The 25,218-nt window shown below is 34.8% G+C and overlaps 2 protein-coding genes and 1 long non-coding RNA gene across 15 annotated transcripts; 1 reads left to right on the forward strand and 2 right to left on the reverse strand.

The window, feature by feature from the left end:
- Window positions 1-52: 52 nt before the first annotated feature.
- LOC105221463 (putative 1-phosphatidylinositol 3-phosphate 5-kinase) lies at window positions 53-12,772 on the reverse strand. Of its 9 annotated transcripts, none has more exons than XR_008471898.1 (13): window positions 12,344-12,772; window positions 12,095-12,284; window positions 11,529-12,033; window positions 10,529-11,470; window positions 9,795-10,459; window positions 9,459-9,738; window positions 8,104-9,390; window positions 5,500-5,969; window positions 5,071-5,233; window positions 4,229-4,386; window positions 3,497-3,591; window positions 404-565; window positions 53-342 (listed from the first exon to the last, which is right to left on the reverse strand). XR_008471898.1 is itself a non-coding variant. In XM_011198488.3 (12 exons), the coding sequence occupies exons 1-12, from the start codon at window positions 12,770-12,772 to the stop codon at window positions 155-157; spliced, it is 5,439 nt and encodes a 1,812-aa protein (XP_011196790.1). In that variant the 3' UTR covers window positions 53-154. The 9 variants fall into 9 exon arrangements, 3 of the variants coding, with proteins under 3 accessions (XP_011196790.1, XP_054090182.1, XP_054090181.1); XR_008471897.1 differs by having other exon boundaries at window positions 3,452-3,591; XM_011198488.3 differs by lacking the exon at window positions 3,497-3,591.
- LOC105221462 (anaphase-promoting complex subunit 13) lies at window positions 12,657-25,023 on the reverse strand. 5 transcript variants are annotated; one of them, XM_011198485.3, is made up of 4 exons: window positions 24,746-25,023; window positions 23,925-24,205; window positions 12,967-13,113; window positions 12,657-12,903 (listed from the first exon to the last, which is right to left on the reverse strand). In XM_011198485.3, exons 2-4 carry the CDS (start codon window positions 24,012-24,014, stop codon window positions 12,820-12,822), a joined length of 321 nt encoding a protein of 106 aa, XP_011196787.1. In that variant the 5' UTR covers window positions 24,015-24,205; window positions 24,746-25,023; the 3' UTR covers window positions 12,657-12,819. The 5 variants fall into 5 exon arrangements, with proteins under 5 accessions (XP_011196787.1, XP_054090213.1, XP_054090214.1 ...); XM_054234238.1 differs by lacking the exon at window positions 24,746-25,023 and adding an exon at window positions 24,580-24,717; XM_054234239.1 differs by lacking the exon at window positions 24,746-25,023 and adding an exon at window positions 24,506-24,530.
- On the forward strand, window positions 13,750-18,180 carry LOC114805377 (uncharacterized). Its single transcript, XR_008471905.1, has 3 exons — window positions 13,750-14,357; window positions 17,902-17,932; window positions 18,000-18,180. It is a non-coding gene; the product is annotated as an uncharacterized LOC114805377 (long non-coding RNA).
- Window positions 25,024-25,218: the final 195 nt, after the last annotated feature.

A 25,218-nucleotide genomic window follows, 5' to 3' on the forward strand; every position in this document is an offset into this window, starting at 1 on the left:
CTTATCTAGAACATACTCTGAATAATGTCTTATATTCCAGACTAGGAAACAATTTGTTCATATTTTGATATATTAGCAAACAGATATGATCCTGAATTTATTTCAATTTACTTTTTAATTATACAACATGAATCGTTTATATATTCTGATATAATTAAGTTTTTGACAAACCTTCCCAACGATCTGGTACTGTATAAAAATAACGATCCATTGCATCAATAAATCGTTGCTTATAACGTTCCGGTGATATAACTGTTGGTAATTTGCCCATGCCACCTAATATGCCAGTTTGTTTTACAAATGACTCAACCTTTTTATCGAAAGTGAATGTCCGTATGTAGTCTGTAATATAGTTATAAGTAAAATATAATTGATTATTTCTTTTTTTGGTTTTTGTACTTACCGATTATTCCCAATACTAATATACTGCTATCATGATCTAAACCTACGAGAAGCGAGTAATCCATTATTTGATTTTTTTCTAAAAAAGTGGAGTCTCTATTAATAGCATCTTTCAGAACTGCTTTGCTATGTGACAAAATGTATAGGGGTTTAGACCAAGACACTGTAAAATATAAAGTATTACGTTAACATAATTGGTGTATGAAAGAGTGAAAAAAAACAGAAATTTGAAAAGAAAGGTGTTAAGTGTTGTTTTGAGTAAATTAACATCACTATACAATTTTCTAAACCTATTATTTACAGTAAAAATAGTTTATTTAGATATATAATTGGTGTTGTAAATATAATCAATCGATTAAAATCATAGAATTCTACTTACTCTAATCAATTCTAACCAATGATTATAGAAAAATATGAGAGCATATGCCAATTTTATAGTTAAGCATTATTTAAACTTTTGTTGGGCTACTCCTCTGTGTTCCTATACATTTCCATCTCGATATAGTGAACAGTTGCCATTTTGAATCGCTTATTACGTTAACATAATTGGTGTATGAAAGAGTGAAAAAAACAGAAATTTTTCTATTCTATTCTTTCAATAGGAAAATTTGCCGACAAGACTCCTGAAGCTTGAGCAACTGTTGCGGTCATTTAATAAAACCACAGTGACCGATACAAAAAATACAAACAATTTCTATTTTGGCTAGCATGGAATAAGTAAAAGGGCGGGAAAAATATTTCCTCTAAATTAAATTAAGATACCTGAGAGATTTACAGAAATTTTCGGTGAAAAATTACCATGGGGCACTGAATTCTTCATATTTGATTTTCGGGGCTTTAAGAAGTTATAGTCCGATTTCGACAATTTTTTCACAAGAGATGCCACAGATCATATACAGTATTTGTGTAAAGTTTTATTCCGCTATCTTATTGGTTCCTTATGTATATACATATTATAAAGTGAAGGAATAAGATGGAGTTCAAAATTGAGTTACATGGGAAGTTGTCGTGGTTGTGAACTGATTTTGTCCATTTTCCACACGTGTCATCAGGGTGTCAAGAAAATATTATATGCCGAATTTCATTCGAATCGGTCGAGTAGTTCCTGAGATATTGTTTTTGACCCATAAGTGGGCATTTTTCATTTTGTAAAAAAAAAAATCTGAGTGCAGCTTCCTTCTGCAATTTCTTCTGTGAAATTTAGTATTTCTGACGTTTTTCGTTAGTGAGTTACCCACTTTTAGTAATTTTCAACCTAACCTTTGTATGGGAGGTGGGCGTGGTTGTTATTCGATTTAAAAAATTTTCATGGTGTGTGGTGGGGTACGTAAGAGAACCGACTGTAGAAAGTTTGGTTTATATAGCTTCATTGGTTTGCGAGATATATACAAATAACCGATTTGGGGACGGGGCCACTCCTACTTCCCCAAAAACATTATATCCAAATATGCCCCTTTCTAGTGCGATCCTTTTTTCCAAATTTTACTTTTATAACTTTATTTATGTCTTAGTTAGGACAATTTTTGTCTTTTCGGTTTTCGATATTTTGTGGGCGTGGCAGTGGTCCGATTTTGCCCATAAATATATCTCAATTTTTACTCAAGTTATCCGTTGCACGGACGGACGGACAAACAGACAGACATTCCGATTTTGACTCTTCTCGTCACCCTGATCATTTTGATATATATAACTCTATATCTATCTCGTTTAGTTTTATGACTTACAAACAACCGTTATGTGAACAAAACTACAATACTCTCTTAGCAACTTTTATTGCGAGAGTATAAAAAGTGTTTAGTCGATAAAAGCTTGCAACTTTCAGTTGAGAGAGCAAAATGTACTCTCTGATCTGCCAGAGAACAAACAACAGAGATATGGAAACATTCCGCAGGCAGCACAGGTGCAAACTTTAAATAACTTTTAATTAATGTGTATTTATATTTATTGTATTATTTATTGTATTATTTATTTATTGTATTATTCTCAAATTCAAGCGAAAACAATGTTATGAACTATGCAAGAATCAAATGCACGAAAAATTAATTAGTTATTCGATATTGGACAATTATCAACCTATTGCTTTCAAATTAGCTACTAATATAAATCATGTGCTCTCTTATTTTCATTCCTATATCTCACCTCAGAGCAGAAATAATTACTTAAAAATCAATTCAATAGAAATTAATAAATTCATAATTGTGTTGGGTGAATGTAGGGATCGTTATCATTATTCTTGTTTCTTAATCACAGCACGGTAAACAAAATAGTCTCCTTTAATTTTTATACTCTCGCAACAAAGTTGCTAAAGAGAGTTATTGTTGTCACATAACGGTTGGTTGTAAATCCTAAAACTAAGTGAGTTAGATATAGGGTTATATATATCAAAATGATGTCTGTCCGTCCTGTCCGTGCAAGTTGTAACTTGAGTAAAAATTGAGATATCTTGATGAAACTTGGAAGACATATTTCTTGGCACCATAAGAAGGTTAAGTTCGAAGATGGGCACAATCGGACCACTGCCACGCCCACAAAATGGCACCCATACAAAGGTTATGTTGAAAACTACTAAAAATGCTTTAATTCAGTAAGAAAAACCACCAGAAGCCTTAAATTTACATAAGTGCTGCACTCAAAATGGTATACAAAATTTTAAATGGACGTGGTTCCGCCAACTTATGGGTAAAAACCATATCTCCGAAACTACTCGACCAATTTCAATGAAAATCGGTTCATAATATCTTCCTAGCTTCCTAATGATATGTTTTGAAAATAGTCAAAATCGGTTCACAACCACGCCTACATCTCATATACCACAACTTTGAAGTCGGTCTGAATAGTTTACTTTACAATATATAAAGTAAGCACTAGTGAAAACATCAGAACAGAACAGAAACCTATATATCGAATATGAGGACCTCAGTGCTTCTAACAAATTTACCGAAAATATAGGTAAGTCTCTCAGATATTTTGAAGGAATTCAAAGGGAGTATATTTCATCTATAACTTCATCTATCTCTCATATATGTACTTAATATTAGAGTTTTCAAACCTTCATAATTGGCTTTAACTTGGCTTCGGTGACGATATTGATTACCTTCTTCACAGCCGGTCTTGTTCTATTGCAATGTCGAGGTTGATTTACTTTTAATTGCATAGTGAGTGCTGATAGTCCAGGCACTTTTAAATAGTCTGTGGAATAAATGACTACGTCAACCTGGTTTTAGCTATGTCAACTCTTCTGGAACGTAATTCTAAATTGTCGCCTTGATCATCGAAATCTTTGTTTTTTATCACCAAAATATAAATTATAAATAACATAATAAATATATAATATAATATAAATTATTATATTTTGGTTTCATGTCAAGAAAAACACGATGAATAAGCACCTCTTTCGAGTCCATGAAGTAACAGAAATCTGTTGGAAATATTATAAATCCGTCGAAGTGTCAACTTCGACCCTACCATTTCCAACTGCTTCTACAATCGCAGTTTGATATTGTTGCGAAAACACTCGTATGTGTGTATGCGTTAATTTTGTGTCTCGCCACAAATTAGATAATTTTAACATGCGATTGGTTTGCAATTAGGAGTAATTTCAAGGCGGTACATTCTACCGATTATCTACCTACTAACAGGTGCCAAGTTGCCTCTATTCCCGTTATACCTTGGTGGTATTATTATATATTATATTATACTCCGTATAGCATATTGCGAAGATATAAAAATATCTTCTATATGTTTTTTTCACATAATGATTTTTAATTTAATTAATCTTTTCATGTAAAATTTATTAACTTCATTTTTTAATATTATGTTTACTTACTTTGAACCAAATTTTCATCCAACAAAACTATTTCACCTTGTTGGTCAGTGGGGTCCACCATTCGATTACGTTCAGAACCCTTCAAGTCGAATTTGTTTTTGATATCACAATCGTAAAAAAGATTCTCCATAACGAGCAATGTTTTCTCCACAAACGAACTAAAATATATTTATATATATATAATTATTTGACCAAACCATAACTATAGTAATATATTATATTATGACTACACTAATAGATCTTTCTGAAAAAATCTTAGAAATGAGTTGTGATGAAATTATTGTCAGATATTTTGCACGTTATTTACTATGGTATTGTTGTTAAAAATAAGAAAAGTCGACTAGTGAGTGTATAAGAATAGATCTGAAACATTATTAATTCAATGCAAAAATGCGAAGTCGCATTCCATATAGCATCATTTTAAATTCTATCAAACTTTTTTCATTTTGTAACAATGTACAGCACTCGGCTGAGCATTGGATCAAACCTAAATCGAAAAATTATTCCCTTCATATTTAGAAATTGATTATACTATTATTATAGTATATAACCAAAGTAAAAACAAGTAAGGAAAGGCTAAGTTTAGGTGCATACGAACATTTTATATAATTCAAAATAGAGGTTGTGATCCGATTTCGCCCATTTTTCTTCCGTATTGACAATTGAGTTATATGGGAAGTAAGCGTGGTTGCCGTCCCATTTCGTACATTTTCTCTAAATATAAACCATAGCATCTTTATAAATGTTAACGCAATAAACCTTAAGATCAATTTAATGCTTCTGAACATTAAAATATTATATTTATATTGATATAAATTTTTTTTATATTTCTGTTTACGTACTCTTTATTTTTGATGATAACTTTAAACACTCCAAAAATTTTAGCCAACAAAGTGGGCTGATTTTGTTGCTGACATTTGCTGATATACTCAAAATAATTAGGTGCGAAATTTTCAAAAATATTAATATCACCTTTAGTCATTTCCTTCAACACAAAGCGATCATCTGTAAGAATGAAAATAAAATGTTGAAACAATATAAAAAATACGTATCGTCTGAGACAATGAAGGTCAATAAAGTTTGATGGATAGATAGCCTTCTGCCTGGAAGGCTGTCACAATTTTTAAGTGTCGCAATAGTCCGTTTCGGGCATTCCAAGAAACTCTTGTCACGATTTATCAAAATAAATATAATATACATTTTGCTCAAAGAATCCGTTGGAAAAAGGGTCTAACGAAATATTGAATATGAATAAGAAATTGCTGACTTACCTAATGTTTTACAGAATCTTGAACCAGATTTACCACCCCTCGCCTCCCATTGTACACTACTGCACAAAGAACGAGCAAAACAATTACGGCATTTCTCAATTTCTGTTTGCGAAGCATTTCGATTGGATTTGTTTGCGTCTGTTTGTGTGGAGTTAAATATATCGCTGGGTTTGTGTACCAATTCCATCTCAGGACCACTGCGGCTTTGACATACTTTTAGCTCTTCGCGTTTTTTCTTCTGTTCAAGCTGTTTATATAATGAATTTTCAGCAATTGGAGGTTTTAATGTTTTTAATCGCATTAAATCAAACTGTTTCGCAAAGTAAATTTTACATGTAAATTGTTTGCCATTATCATGGAATGTTAGCTCAACATGTGAAGGACTCGTTTTTGACTTGGTACGGTCTTCTTCTGTGTTATTATTGATATTTAGAACATCTCTTTTGTCACATTCATCTCCTTCTTGTAAACTGTAAAAATTGAATACAGAAGGTTGTCAAATTATATGAGATTTGCATATATTAATTATATATAAAAATAAACATTCATTTCGCCTAAATAAATCAATTTTTTCTCATTCATTTATTTCAAATCTGTTCAATGGGCCTAATCATTGACTCCGCAGCGAATAAGATTCGATAAATATTTTCGATCGAAAATGTGAAAATGTGTGTGTGAAATTTCTTCCAAAAATATATTTAAATCGCTTGAGGCTCAAACTCTTTCACAATTTTGAGGTTGCAACTTTATATCGCTTTTAAACATCTTTAATTTAACTTTGTTAGTCTGTTTTTGTCTCTAGCAAACCCATTTAAAACATAATTTAGTCCGTCATCAATTTTGCGGATTCAATTATTTCGTAATTAGCGACATCTATTAGCGGCGGACTGTATTTCGAGCAGAGAACTTACAACATAGAGAAGGTGCAGGTTCGACAGCGACTGAAATTCAAATCTGAAAGAAGGGTACTAGGGAATTTACCACGATACAGGGGAACACACCTCATGAAAGGTTGACCAGAGAACTTACAACATAGAGAAGGTGCAGGTTCGACAGCGACTGAAATTCAAATCTGAAAGAAGTGTACTAGGGAATTTACCACGCTAGTGGGGAACTCACCTCATGAAAAGTTAACAGCGATTTCAGTTTTAGCAGAAGGAAATCTGTAAAACGAGAAATCGCTGGCACATGAAATAATCATTTTATTTTCCTTTTATTTTTAATTTTTTTATACTACTTTCTAAATTAATATAATTACTAATTAAAAACCAATAAGGGATAGTGTGGCTTTGAAATATGGAAGTCTGAGACATAAAAATGGCAAAAATTCTTAATTTTTCAGGATTTCACGCTACTTGCGCAACCTTTAAATCTTTTTTGATTGACCTAAAACTTTGTATATACTAGTTTTTTGGCTATTCTCATATTTCTAGGGGGTGCGATCGAGAATCGGAATACTTTGAAAAATAAGGGCCACCCTAATGTACATACATATATATTTCTGCACGCGTATGGTAGCAAAAATATTTGAACATACACACTGTTATGAAATTTGCCGACGGCAAATCAATGATTGTTCGAGTTCATAATGATATTATGGATTATTATATAGTTTATTTAAATAATTAAGAATAAGACAAACTTTTTAATCAGATATAAATAAAAATTAACTTAAAATAAATAAAAAATATCTAATAAAAATTAAATGAAAAATAGATAGAAAATTAAATGAAATAAAAATATTATTGAATAATATATAAATTTAATAAAACATGACTTTCAGAATTGTCTACCATCAATTGATAAATTCTCGCATATTTTATTCACACATATTTTCTTATTTTGCCTATCCAAGGAATTCCCTAGTTGAGAAAGGGCAACAGGTTCGACGCTCATCATAAACATAATTTTTCATTCATTTTATTAATAATTTTGTAAAAATAAGATTTTTATTAGTAATTATATTAATTTAGAAAGTAGTAAACAAAAATTAAAAATAAAAGGAAATAAAAATTTAATTGAAATTGAAAAACATCACATGATTATTTCATGTGCCAGCGATTTCTCGTTTTACAGATTTCCTTCTGCTAAAACTGAAATCGCTGTTAACTTTTCATGAGGTGAGTTCCCCAGTAGCGTGGTAAATTCCCTAGTACACTTCTTTCAGATTTGAATTTCAGTCGCTGTCGAACCTGCACCTTCTCTATGTTGTAAGTTCTCTGGGTAAGTGAGTTCAATGTGATCGTAAATTTTATTTTCGATACGGCTTCAATGATTCCGAATGAATTAGTTTATAAAAATATTATAATCTTTGAAATATCCTAAAGCTAGACTAGTATAATTAAAAATTTTAAATATGATCGTAAGCGCTATTTTACTCACATTTCTTGTAATTTCAGTTTCAAACTTGGGCTGTGGTGGCATTGGTTTATATTATTAGCACTATCCGTATTTGTTAAAATTTTTCGATCGAAACGGATTCAATGATTAGGTTCAATATTTTACCAATAAATTTATAAAAATATTATAATCTTTGAAATAGCCTAAAGCTAGACTAGAATAATAAAAAATTTAAAATATATTCGTAAGCGCTATTTTACTCACGTTTCTTGTAATTTCAGTTTCAAACTTGGGCTGTGATGGCCTTGGTTTATATTATTAACACTATCCATATTTGGCGGTTGACCAAATCCAGCACCGTTACCGTTTTCAACGTAACTACTGTTTGCTAAATTGGAAATTGATTTTTGATAGTCACTTGACGTCAGACTGTATGCGATAAGCGAACTTAAGTCCTGATCATGTACAAGTATCGGAAATGCTCCCAACGGTAATGTGTAATGTTCTTGTGATGAAAAAGGTGATTGAAGTAAATTAGATGGTCCCGTAGAAAGGAAAAGCTGGGTTAGTATTTTTTTAATCGATTTCTTGTCGGTATTCGCCGAAATCGAAAGTAGTTGCTCCACTGATGACTTCTTTTCTATTCCAATATGTAAAGCGCTCGTTGAGTCACTATCTCTCTCGCCGGAGTTATCATCTGTTTGAGAATATGTATCATCATGTAACAAACGGGGTCTTTCTGACACTATTGGTGACGCATCCGAATATTCAGAATGTAGATCTTCAGCACAAGCACCAACAGAATCCGGATGCATCTGGGTTGGTTGTTTCGCCACTACCTTTTGTGCCAAAGCAATATCATGTACTCTTGGACCCCACAAATCAATACTTTCGGCAAGTATGCGTTTAGACATACATAGCGCATCATTTATATCATGTATACAGGCTTTTGGTTCCGTGAGTAATGCTTGTACAATTTCAATATGTTGTTTAAAAATAAAATGATCTTTGTTCAACGCTGTCTTCAAATTAAGCACTATAGCCAAAGTATCATCCTCGGTAGCAAGATCAGCAATACGCTCATGGATGCAAGTATATACTTCATGACCCTTCATGGAAAAAGTTTTAATTTCTTCCACATATTTAAAATGTTCAAACTGTGGTGGTTTCAAATCTAATATCAGTGGAGGTAATCCAATATCCCATACTTCAATAGGTGTATACTGAAATTTGGCTCCTACACCTCGATAAGTGAAATAGTGCACATAATCTCGATGGAGAGAATGCTGACAATGATTATATTCCACGCAGCTTGGGCTTACTGAAGGAGAATTCCTGCCAATAATCGTTCGCCTTTTATAGGAGTGTCCATGAAAACGGAGCTCCAGGTACTTTGCGAAAGAAAGACATTTTGAATTATCGGAGAGAGGTACACTCGGTGTCATCTCGTTGCAAATTGTACACCAAGCGGTAAAATAAATACGATTGGGATCAGTTTTTATATTATCTTCGCTTAGGAAGACTTGCACACATCCCATGGAATGCACGTAACTGTAGATGGTAATTGAATAAAATACAACATTTTAAAATTCTAATATTATGAATATTAATATACTAACCGACGCACATGCCCCAGCATTGGCAAATTGCAAAGTTTACATATCGAATTCAAACGACAACAGTAGCGTTGCAAGAATTGACCAAGCATGATATCGTGTTGCCCATAAAATTTCATATCTAACAAAGTTGGAGGTGCGCAAAAAGAGGATGCAGACTTCGGATTGAAATAGAAACTGCAAAATAGTACCGGCAACCTTTGATGGTTCTCTAAATCAAGTGCATCTTTAAATAAGTTTTCCTCATCCACCTTCTGAGGAACTTTCTTCTCCACTCTAAACACTGAATTTTAATGCTATATGTTAAATATTTAAAAGAAAATATTTCTTCATACATACAATTCTTCTTTGGATAACGACCACCATATGCCCGAAATTCTGCTAGCAAATTTTGTATATCACGATTTTCCCATGGAGTTGTGATTTTTAGTCTTAAAAAAGGATGTGGAGGTTCTAGCAGAGTTTCATCTGTACCATTTTTAATATACTCCAAACTTTCATTGCGATCTAAATGTATGCTATTCCCGTTTGACCATAACTTTGAGTAAAATAACTCAGCTGCAAACAGTTTGCGCAGAGTACATTTTCGACCTTGTTCGGTTTCTAAATACGGTAATGGAAAATTAAGAAATGGGCTGACCGAGAGTAAAGTTGAGCTGAGTGCAGTGCGGAAGCGATTGTCATAACGTGTTTCAACCGCTAATTTTACAACAGGTCGATCTTCTGATATGTTATTTGCATTGGCCTCCACAGAACGAAGTGGATCAGTAAAATCAGAAACATTCTCCGACACTGAGATAATTTCTTTGCGTTGTGGCTGCACTCTTTCCTCCACTTTTCGCTCTACCACAAATTTTGCAATCGATATTGGTAATTTATGCGCTTTATGACCAGAGCATAAATCATCTGGACTTGGTTCTTTGGAGTTGAAAATAGGTGGTTTTGGGGTAAGGGGCTCAGCAAATTCATCCAAGAGGAAAGACATTTCCAAACGCCAGTTATAGCTGTTGTAAGTATGTTATTTTATGTCGATTTATAAGATTTATAAGACTGAATTGATAAATTTAACTTACCGAGCATATACCAAAAACGAAGCAACTTTTTTCACCTTTGATAACTCACTATTACAGCCGCCACGTAATAAACATGTGAAGCCACGAGGATTGTTCAATTTTTCAAAAAACATTAACGTTTTATTAATGCCACTGCCATCACTGAAATTTCTTATATAAAAAGCATCACATGTGCCCAGCTGTGGTCGAGCTATATTGGACTCTATAGAAACCACAATGTCACATTGAAGTGTGCGAGATATTCGTTCCAATACAGAGAGCTTCACATCTAAAACTAAAGTAATACCTTGTGAACGTAGCATATCTTGGGCTATTCCCGCAACATTTTTATGCACCAACACTACATGTGGTTTAAAACTCATAATTCTATCACAAACGCGTCGCAAATACTCCTTTTCCTGCAACAACACTGTTGCTATACTAACAAACTTTCCTTCAATACGTTCGTAAACAATAGGACATTGTAAAAGCAGTATTCGCGGATGCTCAACACGTGTAGCCATATCTTTATGGGCGATGTTCTTTGAAAAAACAACCCCACCCACTATTGTACACTCTTGCCGTTTGCCACCCGGTATTTTCTTTATATTTACATAATTGCGTATGTCCATTAAGTCATTGGTGCTGTATTCTGGTTTGAAATGATTGGCTGCTCGACAGCATAACGACATGAGTACTTTCGACCAACGCAAATCTAAATGGAAGGTACGGAGCATTTGAGTTAGTAACTGTTCTTCGTAGTCACAGTAAGATTCCAGAAGTTTTGTTGTAGTTGTAGTGGAACACATTGAAGATTCGAATTCCATGTCTCCCATTGAATGGAAGCTTAAAGAGGAATCAATTTTTTTTGGCGGCTGTGGTTCATCACTATTATCAAGCTGTGGAGTGGTGACCACAGGGACGGAGGCCGGGTCCTTAAAATAAGCATTATTAAAATTATTTCTGTAAATAAAAAGCAATGGAATTAAAAAAATAAAAATAAAATTAGAATTCAACTTACTTATTCAGCTCTATAAATTTATAATGCAGATTTTCATCGAAATCAATCTGATCCGAATCTGGGACTATAGGTTGTAGAAACCCTGCATCTAACATTGCATTTAATATTGCAATAGCTTGTATCTTATTTGAAGATTTCTTATGTGAAATCATATATTCAATTAAATATGTGCCGCAATTCTGTGTATTCAACTGACGACACATTTCTTCGTGTAATGTTTTCAAAGAATTCGACTGCTGAAGTATGTTCTTTCGATCATCAATAGATAAGCCATTACCTATATGAGTAGCAAAACGCTCTTCTTGATACCCAACAGATATTTTACGAATTGAACTTGCACGTGTAGACGAAACTTCAATGCTATTAATATCACTTTTCTCCTCTAGTTTTTGAGTTAAATCTTGTTGTAACGCTTGTAAATCTGCATGCAAATCCACAGCTATATCTGGAGATTTTAAATAGCTAAGTACAATTTTTGAGCAATAATTGCAAACCTTAAGGTCGCCTAAAAATAACTATTTAAATTACATTGTTCTAATATATTTGTTCTAATATGTTAAACATACCAGCACACTTAATGATTTTTCCAGGCACAACTTGATTGCAACATCTGGAACAAAATATTTGCCCACAAAGGCGACAATGATGTTTTCGCCTAAAGGTGGAGAACTTTTGTGTGCAATCATAGCATTCTTTTGCCTTGGAATCAGGCATCCAAAAACGATGTAACTCAGTATCTTTGTAATTTTGTAAATCCTAAGAAGAAATATATTAATAACTGTAGTTTAATTGCTTTTATACTTTTTAAATATTACACTGTTTTTTGTGGCCATTAAGTTACTTATGCGTTTTAGTACATTAACCATGGTGCGGCCTTCACTGATTTCGTTTGGTAAATCCAAAACTTGTTCCACGGTTTCGGTTTTAGATTCATCTACTGTAATTTTATTTGTTGTTGTGTTGTCACTGTTCTTGTACAAATTAATAGTATTATTTGAAGAGTGCGCCTTCTTTAACGATATATCATCTATTTTTTCGTCACCATAAAAATATGACTTTGAAACTTGAGCAGTTGCATTGCCATCTACACCAGTATTTGCTACTTCATTAACTGTGTTATAGCTTTGATTGTATACGTGTTGTATTTTGTTGACAAAACGACCCAGTATAGATTCAGTCTCTTCATCTTCAAAACTCCGCGCGAATTCGGTAAGCTTTGTGGGTGAATGGAGATGCTGATTCATTTTACAGACATAAATTGAGCGTTATTATGTTTAGTTGGTTTGGTTATTTATATAGAAGATATGTTTAATTGATCATTAAGACAAGATTCGGGTGCCAATGAACTTAGGGCCAAATCATTCCATTTTTGTTCCTATTCAAAATTTAAAAAATATAGAACTGAAATTTACTTTTTATTAATAACGGATTGATTTACCTGTTCGCTGAGTGTTAAATGTGAGTCACCACCATCGGCTTCTGGATCTGGAAGTTTATCTGCAGGGACAAGGATCTGATCAAAGGGCAAGACCTCCTCGCGCCACTTATTATCGACAATATCCAATAATCGACCCTCGGCTAGTGGCTGAAATTAAAAACCAAAGTACAATTATAAAAAAGAACCAAGGAAATTTCCTCTACCAAATAATATAATTACATTATTTTTTCTTTCGAACATGAATACCTCAGTACCAATGGATAATTTTTTACTGAAAATATCGGTAAATCTCTCAGACATTTTAAAGAAAGTGAGCGTATAGTTTTGGTTATAATGTATCTTAGTGATGAAAATGAGTGAAATCGGTTCATATAAAATGATTTTGGTTATTACAATGGGCATTATGTCTAGGTCATATTGTACGAATGGATGTAAACTGGAGGAAGCCGCGGAAGAGGACGACCTCCACTCCGTTTGACCAAGTGGAAAGTGACCTGGCTTCACTTAGTGTTTCCAGTTGGCGCCAAAAAGCAAAAAGGAGGAACGAGTGGCGCGCCCTGGTGGATTCGGCTATAATAGCTTAACGCGGTTCCTACGACAAATACATAGTCTAGTAAATGGGTAAACTTGTTTTCATAATAAAATTACACCCGATCTTGGCCTTTTCTGTCTTGTTTAATATGCTTTTTTTGGAAACTGCTGTAATTTTATTTAAAAAAAAGATAGATTTTCAAAAGAATATCTCTAAAATAAGTTACTATTGCTTCCTCTTCTTATCCAGATTATTATATGCTTAATTTTTATTTTCATAATGCTGGCATTGCTGTGTCCAATAAACCGCAATATGCAATTTATTTCGTCCGCACATCCGTCCATGTTGAACGTTAGAAGGCATCAAGTATGAATGGAGACGATTAAATTTGCGCCCGTCAAATAAAAATATCAAAAAATTTTGATTTTAATCAAGCAGAGCCGACAACAAATCTATGTAGCATACGTGTAGTCGACAAAAGCCGACGACACCAATACACTTAAGAATTTGATGAGTTTATTTGACCGTCTCCAAAGGGTCTTTAAATACTGAAAATGGGAGACTTTTAATCTGATTAGCGAAACATAACAGAACAGCGAAGCGCAGTGAAAATGTCACATAAAAGTTTTGTTATATGCGTAATTGTTACAGAGGAACAGTGAAATTGTCACATAAAAGTTCTGTTATATCCGTAATTGTTACAGAGGAACGATGCTACAAACACTGGACTACACTATGCGAACGATATTCGAGAGAGTGTAAAAGGGCGGAGTCATGCAAAGGGCCAAGAGAATTGGAGTTTGTACGCTAATCTCCATTTTTAAAGGATTATGTTAAATCAATCAATCAATCAATGTATGTAAGTAGAAAGCCCAATTACTTAATTTTTAGTATTTTTCTTGGATTAATAACTTCGTACATATCGCTCATTTACTTTGAATTTTCAGGATAGCGCTTTAAAGTTTTCAATTGTCTATGATGTTTTCTAATCTCACTCAACTGATTTTTCTTGCTAAATATGATCTCTTCCCGTTAAATTTACCGTAGCTTGCTCTAGTCGCTGCGAAAGAGAAAAAATCCGTTAAAACTAATCAAAAAAGTTTACATACACTCAGCACAGCCTAATTTGATTTTGTTCACTTCTCGGTAAAAACTTCTCTAGACATTAACCCTATTGAACATATCTGGAACTTATTGGAAATATGTACGTATACGAAAACATCGAATTTCATCAAAAGGAGGGCCAACAAAATACTAAATATATCTAAAACTATAGTAATTACTTTTGATATTTATAAATTATCACTAATGTATGTAAACTTTTTTGATATGAAATAAGCGCAATTTATGTTTTTGTGTGTGTTTTCTTTTCATTTATGTAAAAAAAAAATTTATGAGCCATATTTACTGCTAAATATATATCTTTTGAAATAGGTATGAAAAAACCACAAGATATATTAATTTTAAAACAAATAAACGTGTTGTAGATAAATAGAACTAGGTGTATGTAAACTTTTTTGATTCACTCTATGTACTAGAGCTCTTGGTATTCGATTAATCGACTAATCGACTAACCGAATTAACCGAATAGGGCATTATTCCAATAATAATATTCGGTTTGCACTATTCGGATAGTCGTAAGTCATCGTCTATTCGATTAACCGCTCATTTTCGACTATTTGCTTAACCGTTCGTTGTCGATTATTCGAATAGTGCAAGTTCATTAATTTTCTTATTTTTATTGAAAAGAGTGAAACATTACAACTAGCAAAAAACTTGCTTTAAAATACAAAAACTAACAATGATTTCATGGGAACCATTAAGTAATGACAAAATAGTTTTTAACCATTTCAACTGGGCGAATGTATTAAATCAGTATTTTTTCATAAAACGTCTATTTTGATATAAGAAAGTTGAAAGGTTAACATTTGTTGGTTGCAAGCAGCTCCTACGTGGTGTCACAATGTTTCCAGCAATGGAGAACGTCTTCTCTGATTCTGATAAAGTGGCTGGAATGCGGAAACTTTAAGAAATCAAAATAATCATGATCTTTACATAGAAATACTCTATTGATACAAAAAAAAGTGCAAACGCAATGCAAAAACATACATACATACAAACTTTTTTTGCCCACTGTATATATTCTAGTAACGTCATTTTAATAGAAGACAAGCCAAGCAAAGGATTTATATTTTATTTAATTATATTTAATATATGTATATTATATTAAATAATAAATTATTTACAGTAGTTTTCCGAAATAACGAATATTCGTTTTAACGAAAACCGCTTATAACGAACAGGCAAATATTTTACATTGAGTATATTAAATAACGAACATCGGTAATTTGTAACTACTCGGTTTAACGAACAATGACAAGAATATATACATGTAGAAAAGAGTTTTATATATATATGTAGAAAGAGTTAAAAATCAAATAATATCGTGGTAAAAACAGAATTAACAACTAAGGAACGGCTAAGTTCGGGTGCAACCGAACATTTTATACTCTCGCAATTTATTGATATATTTTTATTAAGATAACACACAATTTGAAAATCCTATAATTATATAAACTATAATATTTTCCAATTTGAAAATCCTATAATTATATAAACTATAATATTTCATCTAAATTAAATTAAGATACCTGAGAGATTTACCGAACTTTTTGGTGAAAAAATACCATTGAGCATAAGATGGAGTTCAAAATTGAGTTACATGGGAAGTTGTCGTGGTTGTGAACCCATTTCATCCATTTTCCACAAGTGTCATCAGGGTGTCAAGAAAATATTATATACCGAATTTCATTGAAATCTGTCGAGTAGTTCCTGAGATATGGTTTTTGACCCATAAGTGAGCGATGCCACGCCCATTTTCCATTTTGTAAAAAAAATCTGAGTGTAGCTTCCTTCTGCAATTTCTTCTGTAAAATTTAGTTTTTCTGACTTTTTTCGTTAGTGAGTTAACCCACTTTTAGTAATTTTCAACCTAACCTTTGTATGGGAGTGTTACTTTGGACTGGTGGGGTGTTACTTTGGACTGAGTAGGCAATTGCAAAGTAAAGTCCTCTCTCGACGAACAAAAATCAAACACTACAAGTCGCTCATTATTCCCGTCCTGATGTATGGCGTCGAAGCGTGGACGATGACAACATCCGATGAGACGACTCTTGGGGTTTTCGAGAGAAAGGTTTTGCGTAAGATTTATGGTCCTCTGAACATTGCCAACGGCGAATCCATCGTCTGCGGGAACGATGAGCTGTACGATTTATACGACGATATTGACATAGTTCAGCGAATAAAAATACAGCGGCTACGGTGGCTAGGTCATATTGTACGAATGGATGAAAACACTCCAGCTCTGAAAGTGTTCGATGCAGTACCCGCTGGAGGAAGCCGCGGAAGAGGACGACCTCCACTCCGGTGGAAAGACCAATTGCAAAGTGACCTGGCTTCACTTGGTGTTTCCAATTGGAGCCAACAAGCAAAAAAGGAGGAACGAGTGGCGCGCTCTAGTGGATTGGGCTATAATCGCTTAAAGCGATTTCTACGCCAAATATATATGGTGGGGGTACGTAAGAGAACCGACTGCAGAAAGTTTGGTTTATATAGCTTTATTGGTTTGCGAAATATATACAAATAACCGATATGGGGGCGTGGCCACTCCCACTTCCCTAAAAAAATTGCATCCAAATATGCCCCTTCCTAGTGCGATCCCTTGTTCCAAATTTTTTAACTTTATAACTTTTTTTATGGCTTAGTTATGACACCTTATGTGTTTTCGGTTTTCGCCATTTTGTGGGTGTGGCAGTGGTCCGATTTTGCTCATTTTCAAAAGCAACCCTCTCACGGTTCCAAGGAACATGTGTTCCAAGTTTGATCAAGATATTTAACTTTTTGCTCAAGTTATCCGTTGCCCGGACGGATAGACAGACATTTGGATTTTGACTCGTCTCGTCACCCTGATCATTTTGATATACATAACCCTATATCCAACTCGTTTAGTTTTATGACTTACAAATATCCGTTATGTGAACAAAACTATAATACTCTCTTAGCAACTTTTGTTGCGAGAGTATAAAAATATAACTTGCGATGCAATGAAATATTGAATAAAAAAATTGCGTGGTCGCTTGGGCTTCTATAGCCAAGAGATTGGAAGTAACAAGTTTGTATAATTCATAAATAGTATTTTGTTTGTATATATACCGTGAAAGCTCTCTTGGACAGACATTCACCGTCGAGCGATTTTTGTCCACCCAAGAGGTGTTTTTAAAATTTTTAATAATTCCTTGACTCAAAAGTTGACAAACTGAAGTCATGTTACTAGTATATACATATGTATATATATTTACTGTTGAATATTACAACATGTCTTTATCTATGAATATTTGTTACAGAGGAACTGCTGCAATACGTTAAATCAAGAACGTAAGTAGTATGTGCAATTACTTCATTTTTAATAGTTTTCCTGTATTAATAAATCATATTTTTTCAGAACTCAATACACCAACAATTTGATGGAAGTTTAATTTGCTTTGCCTTCACCAACCGAGCCAGCCAGTTGCAACTTCGATGAAAGTGACTTATCAACAACGACGCCGTCAACTTTTTTATAATCACTTTGAAATAGTATAATCTAAATGATACATGTATTTTATATGATATATTTTTCTATAACTCAGTTTTAATGTAAATCTTTGTTAACAATACATATATGTCTTTTTATACTCAAGCAACAACTTGAGTAAAAATTGAGATATATTGATGACTCTCGGTAGACGTGTTTCTTGACACCATAAGAAGTTTGCTTCGTAAATGGGCGAAATCGCATTTCACTAAGAAGGGACATACCAGAAACCTTAAATTTCATGGTAAAGATGGCACAAGGGCTGCACTCAAATTTGTTTACAAAATGTTAAATGGGCGTGGCTCCGCCCCCTTATGGGTCAAAAACCATATCTCAGAAAATACTCGACCAATTCAACGAAATTAGGTTCAAACCATTTCCTTGGCATCCTATGGTTTAAGACGAACTGATTCGTTCACTTTACAATAGATATGTTAAACACCACTGAAGATTTCGAAACAAAACTTTGCACAAATACTGTATTTCTAGTTATGCTAAACTAGTATAAAAATCCCCGAAATCGGACTATAACTTTTCAGGGTCCCTTGTAATCGGACATGATGGCCTCAGAGCCTTTGTCTAATTTTTTTTATCGAAAATATCGGTAAATCTCTCATATATTCAAAAGAAATTCAAGGAAGATGTGTTTCGCCTAATTGTTTGCCTCTGAGCAAAACATTGACAAAAAAATAAAAAGATTTTCAGACTTCCGGTGGACTTTATACCGTATATGTATGTATATCGGTTAATTGTGATATATCTTTGCAAGATTAAGTGAGCGTATAGTCTTGGATATAATGGAGTTTGGTGTGAAAATGAGTGAAATCGGTCCAGGAATTACTACAGCCCCCATATACTATATATAATGATTTTCGTTATTCTAGTGAATAACGAAGTGAAGTGAAGTGGAGGATGGAGTCATATGTAGAAGTTCACGTAAGTGAGGAAAGTTTCTGACTGTCATTCACTTGGGAGTGGCCAGGAACGATTCTTTTACATGTGGCTCAAGCAGCTCACGACTTCCGGTCTTAGACCAAGTATCCTCTGGGTAGCCAACAGACATCCGTTTGGAGGCGAGCTAAAGTGAGAAGGCGAAACCCGCTTATGCGGTTGTGCGTAGGGTTTGGGACCCACCACATAAAAACACCCCCCAATGAAAAGAACAAAACAGCCTCGGATGAGAGACCCCAATTTTGATGACGACCACTGCAAACGTTTAAAGGACTACGATTTAAGGGCATGCACCTGGAATGTCCGGACCCTTAATTGGGAAGGTGCCTCTGCCCAGCTGGTTGATGTCCTCGTAAGAGTAAAGGCTGACATCACCGCAATCCAAGAAATGCGATGGACGGGACAAGGACGGAAGAAGGTGGGTCCTTGTGACATCTACTACAGCGGGCATATAAAGGAGCGCAAATTCGGTGTGGGATTCGTGGTGGGAGAGAGACTCCGTCGTCGAGTCCTGGCATTCACTCCGGTGGATGAACGTCTAGCCACAATCCGCATCAAAGCGAGGTTCTTCAACATATCGCTGATTTGCGCCCACGCCCGGACGGAAGAGAAGGATCAAAGATACCTTCTATGAGCGCCTAGAACGTACCTATGAGCGCTGCCCCCGCCACGATGTCAAAATCGTGCTTGGCGATTTCAACGCTAGGGTGGGTAAAGAAGGTATCTTTGGCACAACAGTCGGAAAATTCAGCCTCCATGACGAAACATCACCAAACGGTGTGAGGCTGATCGACTTCGCCGGAGCCCGAAATATGGTCGTCTGTAGTACTAGATTCTAGCATAAGAAAATCCATCAAGCTACTTGGCTGTCCCCGGATCGAATCACTCGCAACCAGATCGATCGCTTCGTGGTCCCAACATCAACTCAGACCACTATCTTGTAGCAGCTAAAATACGCACCCGCCTCTGTGTAGAAAAGCGCACACGTCAACAAACACAAGGAAGGTTCGACATCGAGAAGCTGCAATCACAACCGACAGCCGAACGATTTTCTACTCGACTTGCACTCCTGCTCTCTGAGAGCACTCATCAGCATCTCGGTATAAGGGAGCTGTGGGACGGCATATAAAACTGTACGTAAGGAGTTGCAACCGAAACCATTGGTTTTCGGAAAAGCCAAAGAAACAGCTGGTATGATGAGGATTGTCGTCTCGCAGTGGAGAGAAAACAGACTGCCTACCTCGCAATGTTGCGATCGACCGCAACACGAGCGGGATGGGAAAGATACCGAGAGCTGAAGAGGGAAGCGAGACGCATTTGCAGACAAAAAAAGAAATATTCTGAAATGCGTGAGTATGAAGAGCTTGACAAGCTGGCCGACAGGGGTAAAGCCCGAAAATTTTACGAAAAGATCCGGCGACTAACTGAAGGTTTCAAGACCGGAGCACACTCCTGTAGGACCCCCAGAGGTGATCTAGTTATTGATGACCAGAGTATACTGAGTTTGTGGAGGGAACACTTCTCCAGCCTGCTGAATGGCAGTGAAAGTACAACAACAGGAGATGGCGAACCCGATTCCCCAATCGACGACGATGGAGCAGATGTTCCATTGCCCGACCGTGAAGAAATTCGAATAGCAATTACCCGCTTGAAGAACAATAAGGTGGCGGGGGCCGATGGATTACCGGCCGAGCTATTCAAATACGGCGGCGAAGAGCTGATACGGTGTTTGCATCAGCTTCTTTGCAGAATATGGTCGGAAGAAAGCATGCCTGACGATTGGAATCTCAGTGTACTCTGCCCAATACACAAAAAGGGAAACCCCACAATTTGCGCCAATTACCGTGGGGTAAGCCTCCTCAACATCGCGTATAAAGTCCTCTCTCGACGAACAAAAACCAAACTCTACAAGTCCCTCATCATTCCCGTCCTACTTTACGGTGCAGAAGCGTGGACGATGTCAACATCCGATGAGACGGCACTAGGAGTTTTCGAGAGAAAGGTTTTGCGGAAGATTTATGGTCCCTTAAACATTGGCAACGGCGAATACCGCAGACGATGGAACGATGAGCTGTATGTGTTATTCGACGACATAGACATAGTCCAGCGAATAAAAAAACAGCGGCTACGCTGGCTAGGTCATGTTGTTCGAATGGATGAAAGTGCTCCAGCTCTGAAAGTATTCGATGCAGTACCCGCTGGTGGAAGCCGAGGAAGAGGGAGACCTCCACTCCGATGGAAGGACCAGGTGGAGAGGGACCTGGCTTCGCTTGGTATAACCAATTGGCGCCAAACTGCCAGAAGGAGGGATACGTGCCGCGCTGTTTCGGACTCGACTATAACCACGTAAGCGGTGTCTACGCCAGTCAAGAAGAAGAAGTGAATTTATGGCGAATATACGGAAAGAACTTAGCCTCTCCCTACTTGTTTAACAATACATACATATGTACCTTAATGTAATCAAATTACATAAAAATAAAATTTATGAAACATGAAAAAAATATGGAAAACTCTTTTATTTAATAAGGTATCTTCACAGAATTTGGCTTAGATTATTGTCAACAGCAACGATATAATCCTTGAACACTTTGTTCAGATTAAATTAATTAATTACAAAAATAAATAAACTTTAAAATTCTAAGGCTTTCTGTGCTTAAGTAAAAGCTGATTTTGGTTTTGAATATTGAATTATTTGTCAATAAAATAAAATAAACAAGCAAGGAAAGGCTAAGTTCGGGTGCAACCGAACATTTTATACTCTCGCAATTTTTTGAAGAAACTTACAAACATACAAAATTTACCCATAAATTCGGCATAAAGTTTAATAGAATAACGAAAATCGTAATATATACTATATGAGGGCTGAGGCAATTATTTCATTTTCACCAGCAGGGTACACTATATCCATCTGGGGCCTTGAAAAGTTATAGTCCGTTTTCGAAATCTTTTCACAAGTGAAGTCAGAGATGATATGTACTATTTGTGTAAAGTTTTATTCCACTATCTTCATTGGTTCCTTATGTATACATGATAAAGTGAAGGAATCAGATGGAATTCAAATTTGAGTTATAAGGAAAGTAGTCTTGGTTGTGAACCGATTTCAGGGTATAAAGAAGATATTATATACCGAATTTCATTGAAATCTGTCGAGTAGTTCCTGAGATATGGTTTTAGACCCATAAGTGAGCGATGTCACGCCTATTTTTTAATTTCTAAAAAATCTGAGTGCAGCTTCCTTCTACTATTATTTCTGTGAAACTTTGTGTTTCTGTCGTCTTTCGTTAGTGAGTTAACCCACTTTTTGTAATTTTCAACCTAACATTTGTATGGGGAGTGGGCGTGGTTATTATCCGATTTCAACAATTTTTTGTGTGGTGGGGTACGTAAGATAACCGACTGCAGAAAGTTTGGTTTATATAGCTTTATTGGTTTGCGAGTTATATAAAAATAAACGATTTGTGGGCAGGGCCACGCCCACTTCCCCATAAAAATTACACCCAAATATGCCCTATCCTAGTGCGATCCCTTATTCCAAATTTTACTTTTATAACTTTATTTATGGGTTAGTTATGACACTTTATGTGTTTTTTGTTTTTGCCATTTTGTGGGCGTGTCAATGGTCCGACACTCTCACTGCCCCAAGGAACATGTGTTCCAAGTTTCATTAAGATATCTTAATTTTTACTCAAGTTACAGCTTGCACAAATGGACAGACGGACGGACGGACAGACATCCGGATTTCAAATCTACTCGTTACCCTGATCACTTTGGTATATATGACTCTATATCTAACTCGTATAGTTCTAGGTGTTACAAACAACCGTTATGTGAACAAAACTATTAAAACATTTTTTGTAGATGGAATTTGTAAAACACATGTTTTTCATTTTGGTATATGTATGTACATATATGTATAATAATAAAAATTGTTTAACTATGAAAAAAATATCTGAATAAGTCTGCGGTAGAAAAAAATTTAAACTGAGAGTGGTTTTCAAAGCAAATAAAAAGGTCAAATAACTTTTACGATATTGGACATTTTTTACTCTCGCAACATGTTGCACAGAGTACAACAGTTTTGTTCACATAACGGTTGTTTGTGTCACTTAAAACGAGTTAGTTATAGAGTTATATATACCAAAGTGACGAGTAGAGTTCAAATGCGGACGTCTGTCTGTCCATCCGTCCGTTCAAGCTATAACTTTAGTAGAAATTAAGATATCGTAATGAAATTTGGTATTCGTGTTCTTTGGACTACTGACAAGTCCACAAAATGACGTTATCCGAAAACTTATAAAGTACTATGACTAAAACATAAATGAAGTTATGAAAGTAAATTTTGCTAGAGGATAACACAAGGAAGGGGGCATGTTTGGATGATTTTTTTGGGGGGGAAAGAGACGTTGGCCCCACAAATACTAGTGTTTTTTGCACATATCTGCTAGCAACTAGAGCTGTATCAACAAAACTCTCTGAAGTAATTTCCCTTAGGTACCCTATTACATATATATATATATTTATAGAAAAGATGGTACAGAAGAGCTGCACTCAGATTGCTCTAAAAAATTGGCAATTAGTATGGCGCCGCCGAACTTATTGGTTAAAAACTAATTCTTAGGAACTAGTGGACCAATCAACGAAATTCGGCTTGTAACATTTTCTTGCCATCCTAATGCAACAGTCGGCGAAATCGGTTCACACCCCGCATTATCCCTATAACACAGTTTTAAATTCCATCTCATTCGTTCATTTAACAATATTTAAATTAAGAAACATACCGCTTTTATAGTGTGGCATCTGAAATTTTATTTTAAAAATACTTATACTGACTAGTGTACATACTCGTACTATATGGTCATTGAAATTTGTGCTGGACTGATTTTGGAATGGTTTGAAACAATACAAGGGCCATATTACTAGTTTTATCAGCATTTATAACAGCATACTACGTTTAAACTACTGAACCGATTTTAATGATGCATGATTAGTCGCAATGTCCATCCGTCTGTCCGATCGGCAATTCGGTTAAGTGATAACTCAATCTGGTTATCCTAATATAACTTTGCACATTTAACCCTTGGCACTATGAGAAGGCTGGTCTCAGATATATTGTCAATATCAGACTGCAAATAAAACAGGGATATAATAAGTATACAAATTAAACTATACAATTTGCAACACATGATCAATATACGGAAGGGCATCTATGGTTAAAAATTTGTAGGTAAATTGGTATGGTCACATCCCACAATGCGCGTGACACTGCCTACGATTGTTTGGCCATTTAAGCGTTATCATTGGAATTTTTTTTTTGTTTTTATGCAACATTGGTGGGTACAATATCATATGGAGACACATGTATTATAAATTTAAAATACATTTTTTATTTTTAAATATGAGAAAGGAATTGTCAGTTAATTTACCAAATAAACAAACAAAAGGATGGTGTTTGAATAATTGCACTCTCCTGGTACATGTATGCCATTGCCAAACTCACCAAATTGCATTATAAAAAATTAAATCTAGAAAGAACCCTAGATGAAAGTATCAGCTCTATTACTGTGTTTTTAACAAATGAATCATGCTGCGTTTTTATAGTTATATTATATACTTATGAAATATGCTGTCATAAATAATTGACACTAAAGTAACTCGGTACTGACCTGACTGTCCATTACTTGTTTTCACTATTATCTATTGGGTTTCACTTGACACTGCCGTAGTTCGCAAATTGTCAAATATGTTAATAAAAAGGTAAAGGTGAATTCCAGTAGTCCTGTACTATTTTTTGCTTTATAACACTATAAAATTGCCCAAATTCACAACATATTGTTTGATACTTTATTGAATTCAATTTTGTATAAATTCTTTTTTAATATATTCCAAGAAAAAAATATGTGACAATCAGATGTTTTTAAGGTTGCCGGATTATTATTTTCTGAAGTTTTTAAGAAACTCATAGAAACGTTATCGACTGTTGACATATAGGATATATTTTGGTAGTACCGTTCTGGAAACAAATTGGATAATGTCTAGAATATTATTATTCTGGATTAGTGATGAGCGATTTTTCACTACCGGTGATTTTTTCACTGTGATTGAAAAATCGCATTTAGCAACTGCGATCAATTTTTGT

The sequence above is a fragment of the Zeugodacus cucurbitae genome, chromosome 6, assembly GCF_028554725.1.
Source record: "Zeugodacus cucurbitae isolate PBARC_wt_2022May chromosome 6, idZeuCucr1.2, whole genome shotgun sequence".
NCBI classification, from domain to species: Eukaryota; Metazoa; Arthropoda; class Insecta; order Diptera; family Tephritidae; genus Zeugodacus; species Zeugodacus cucurbitae.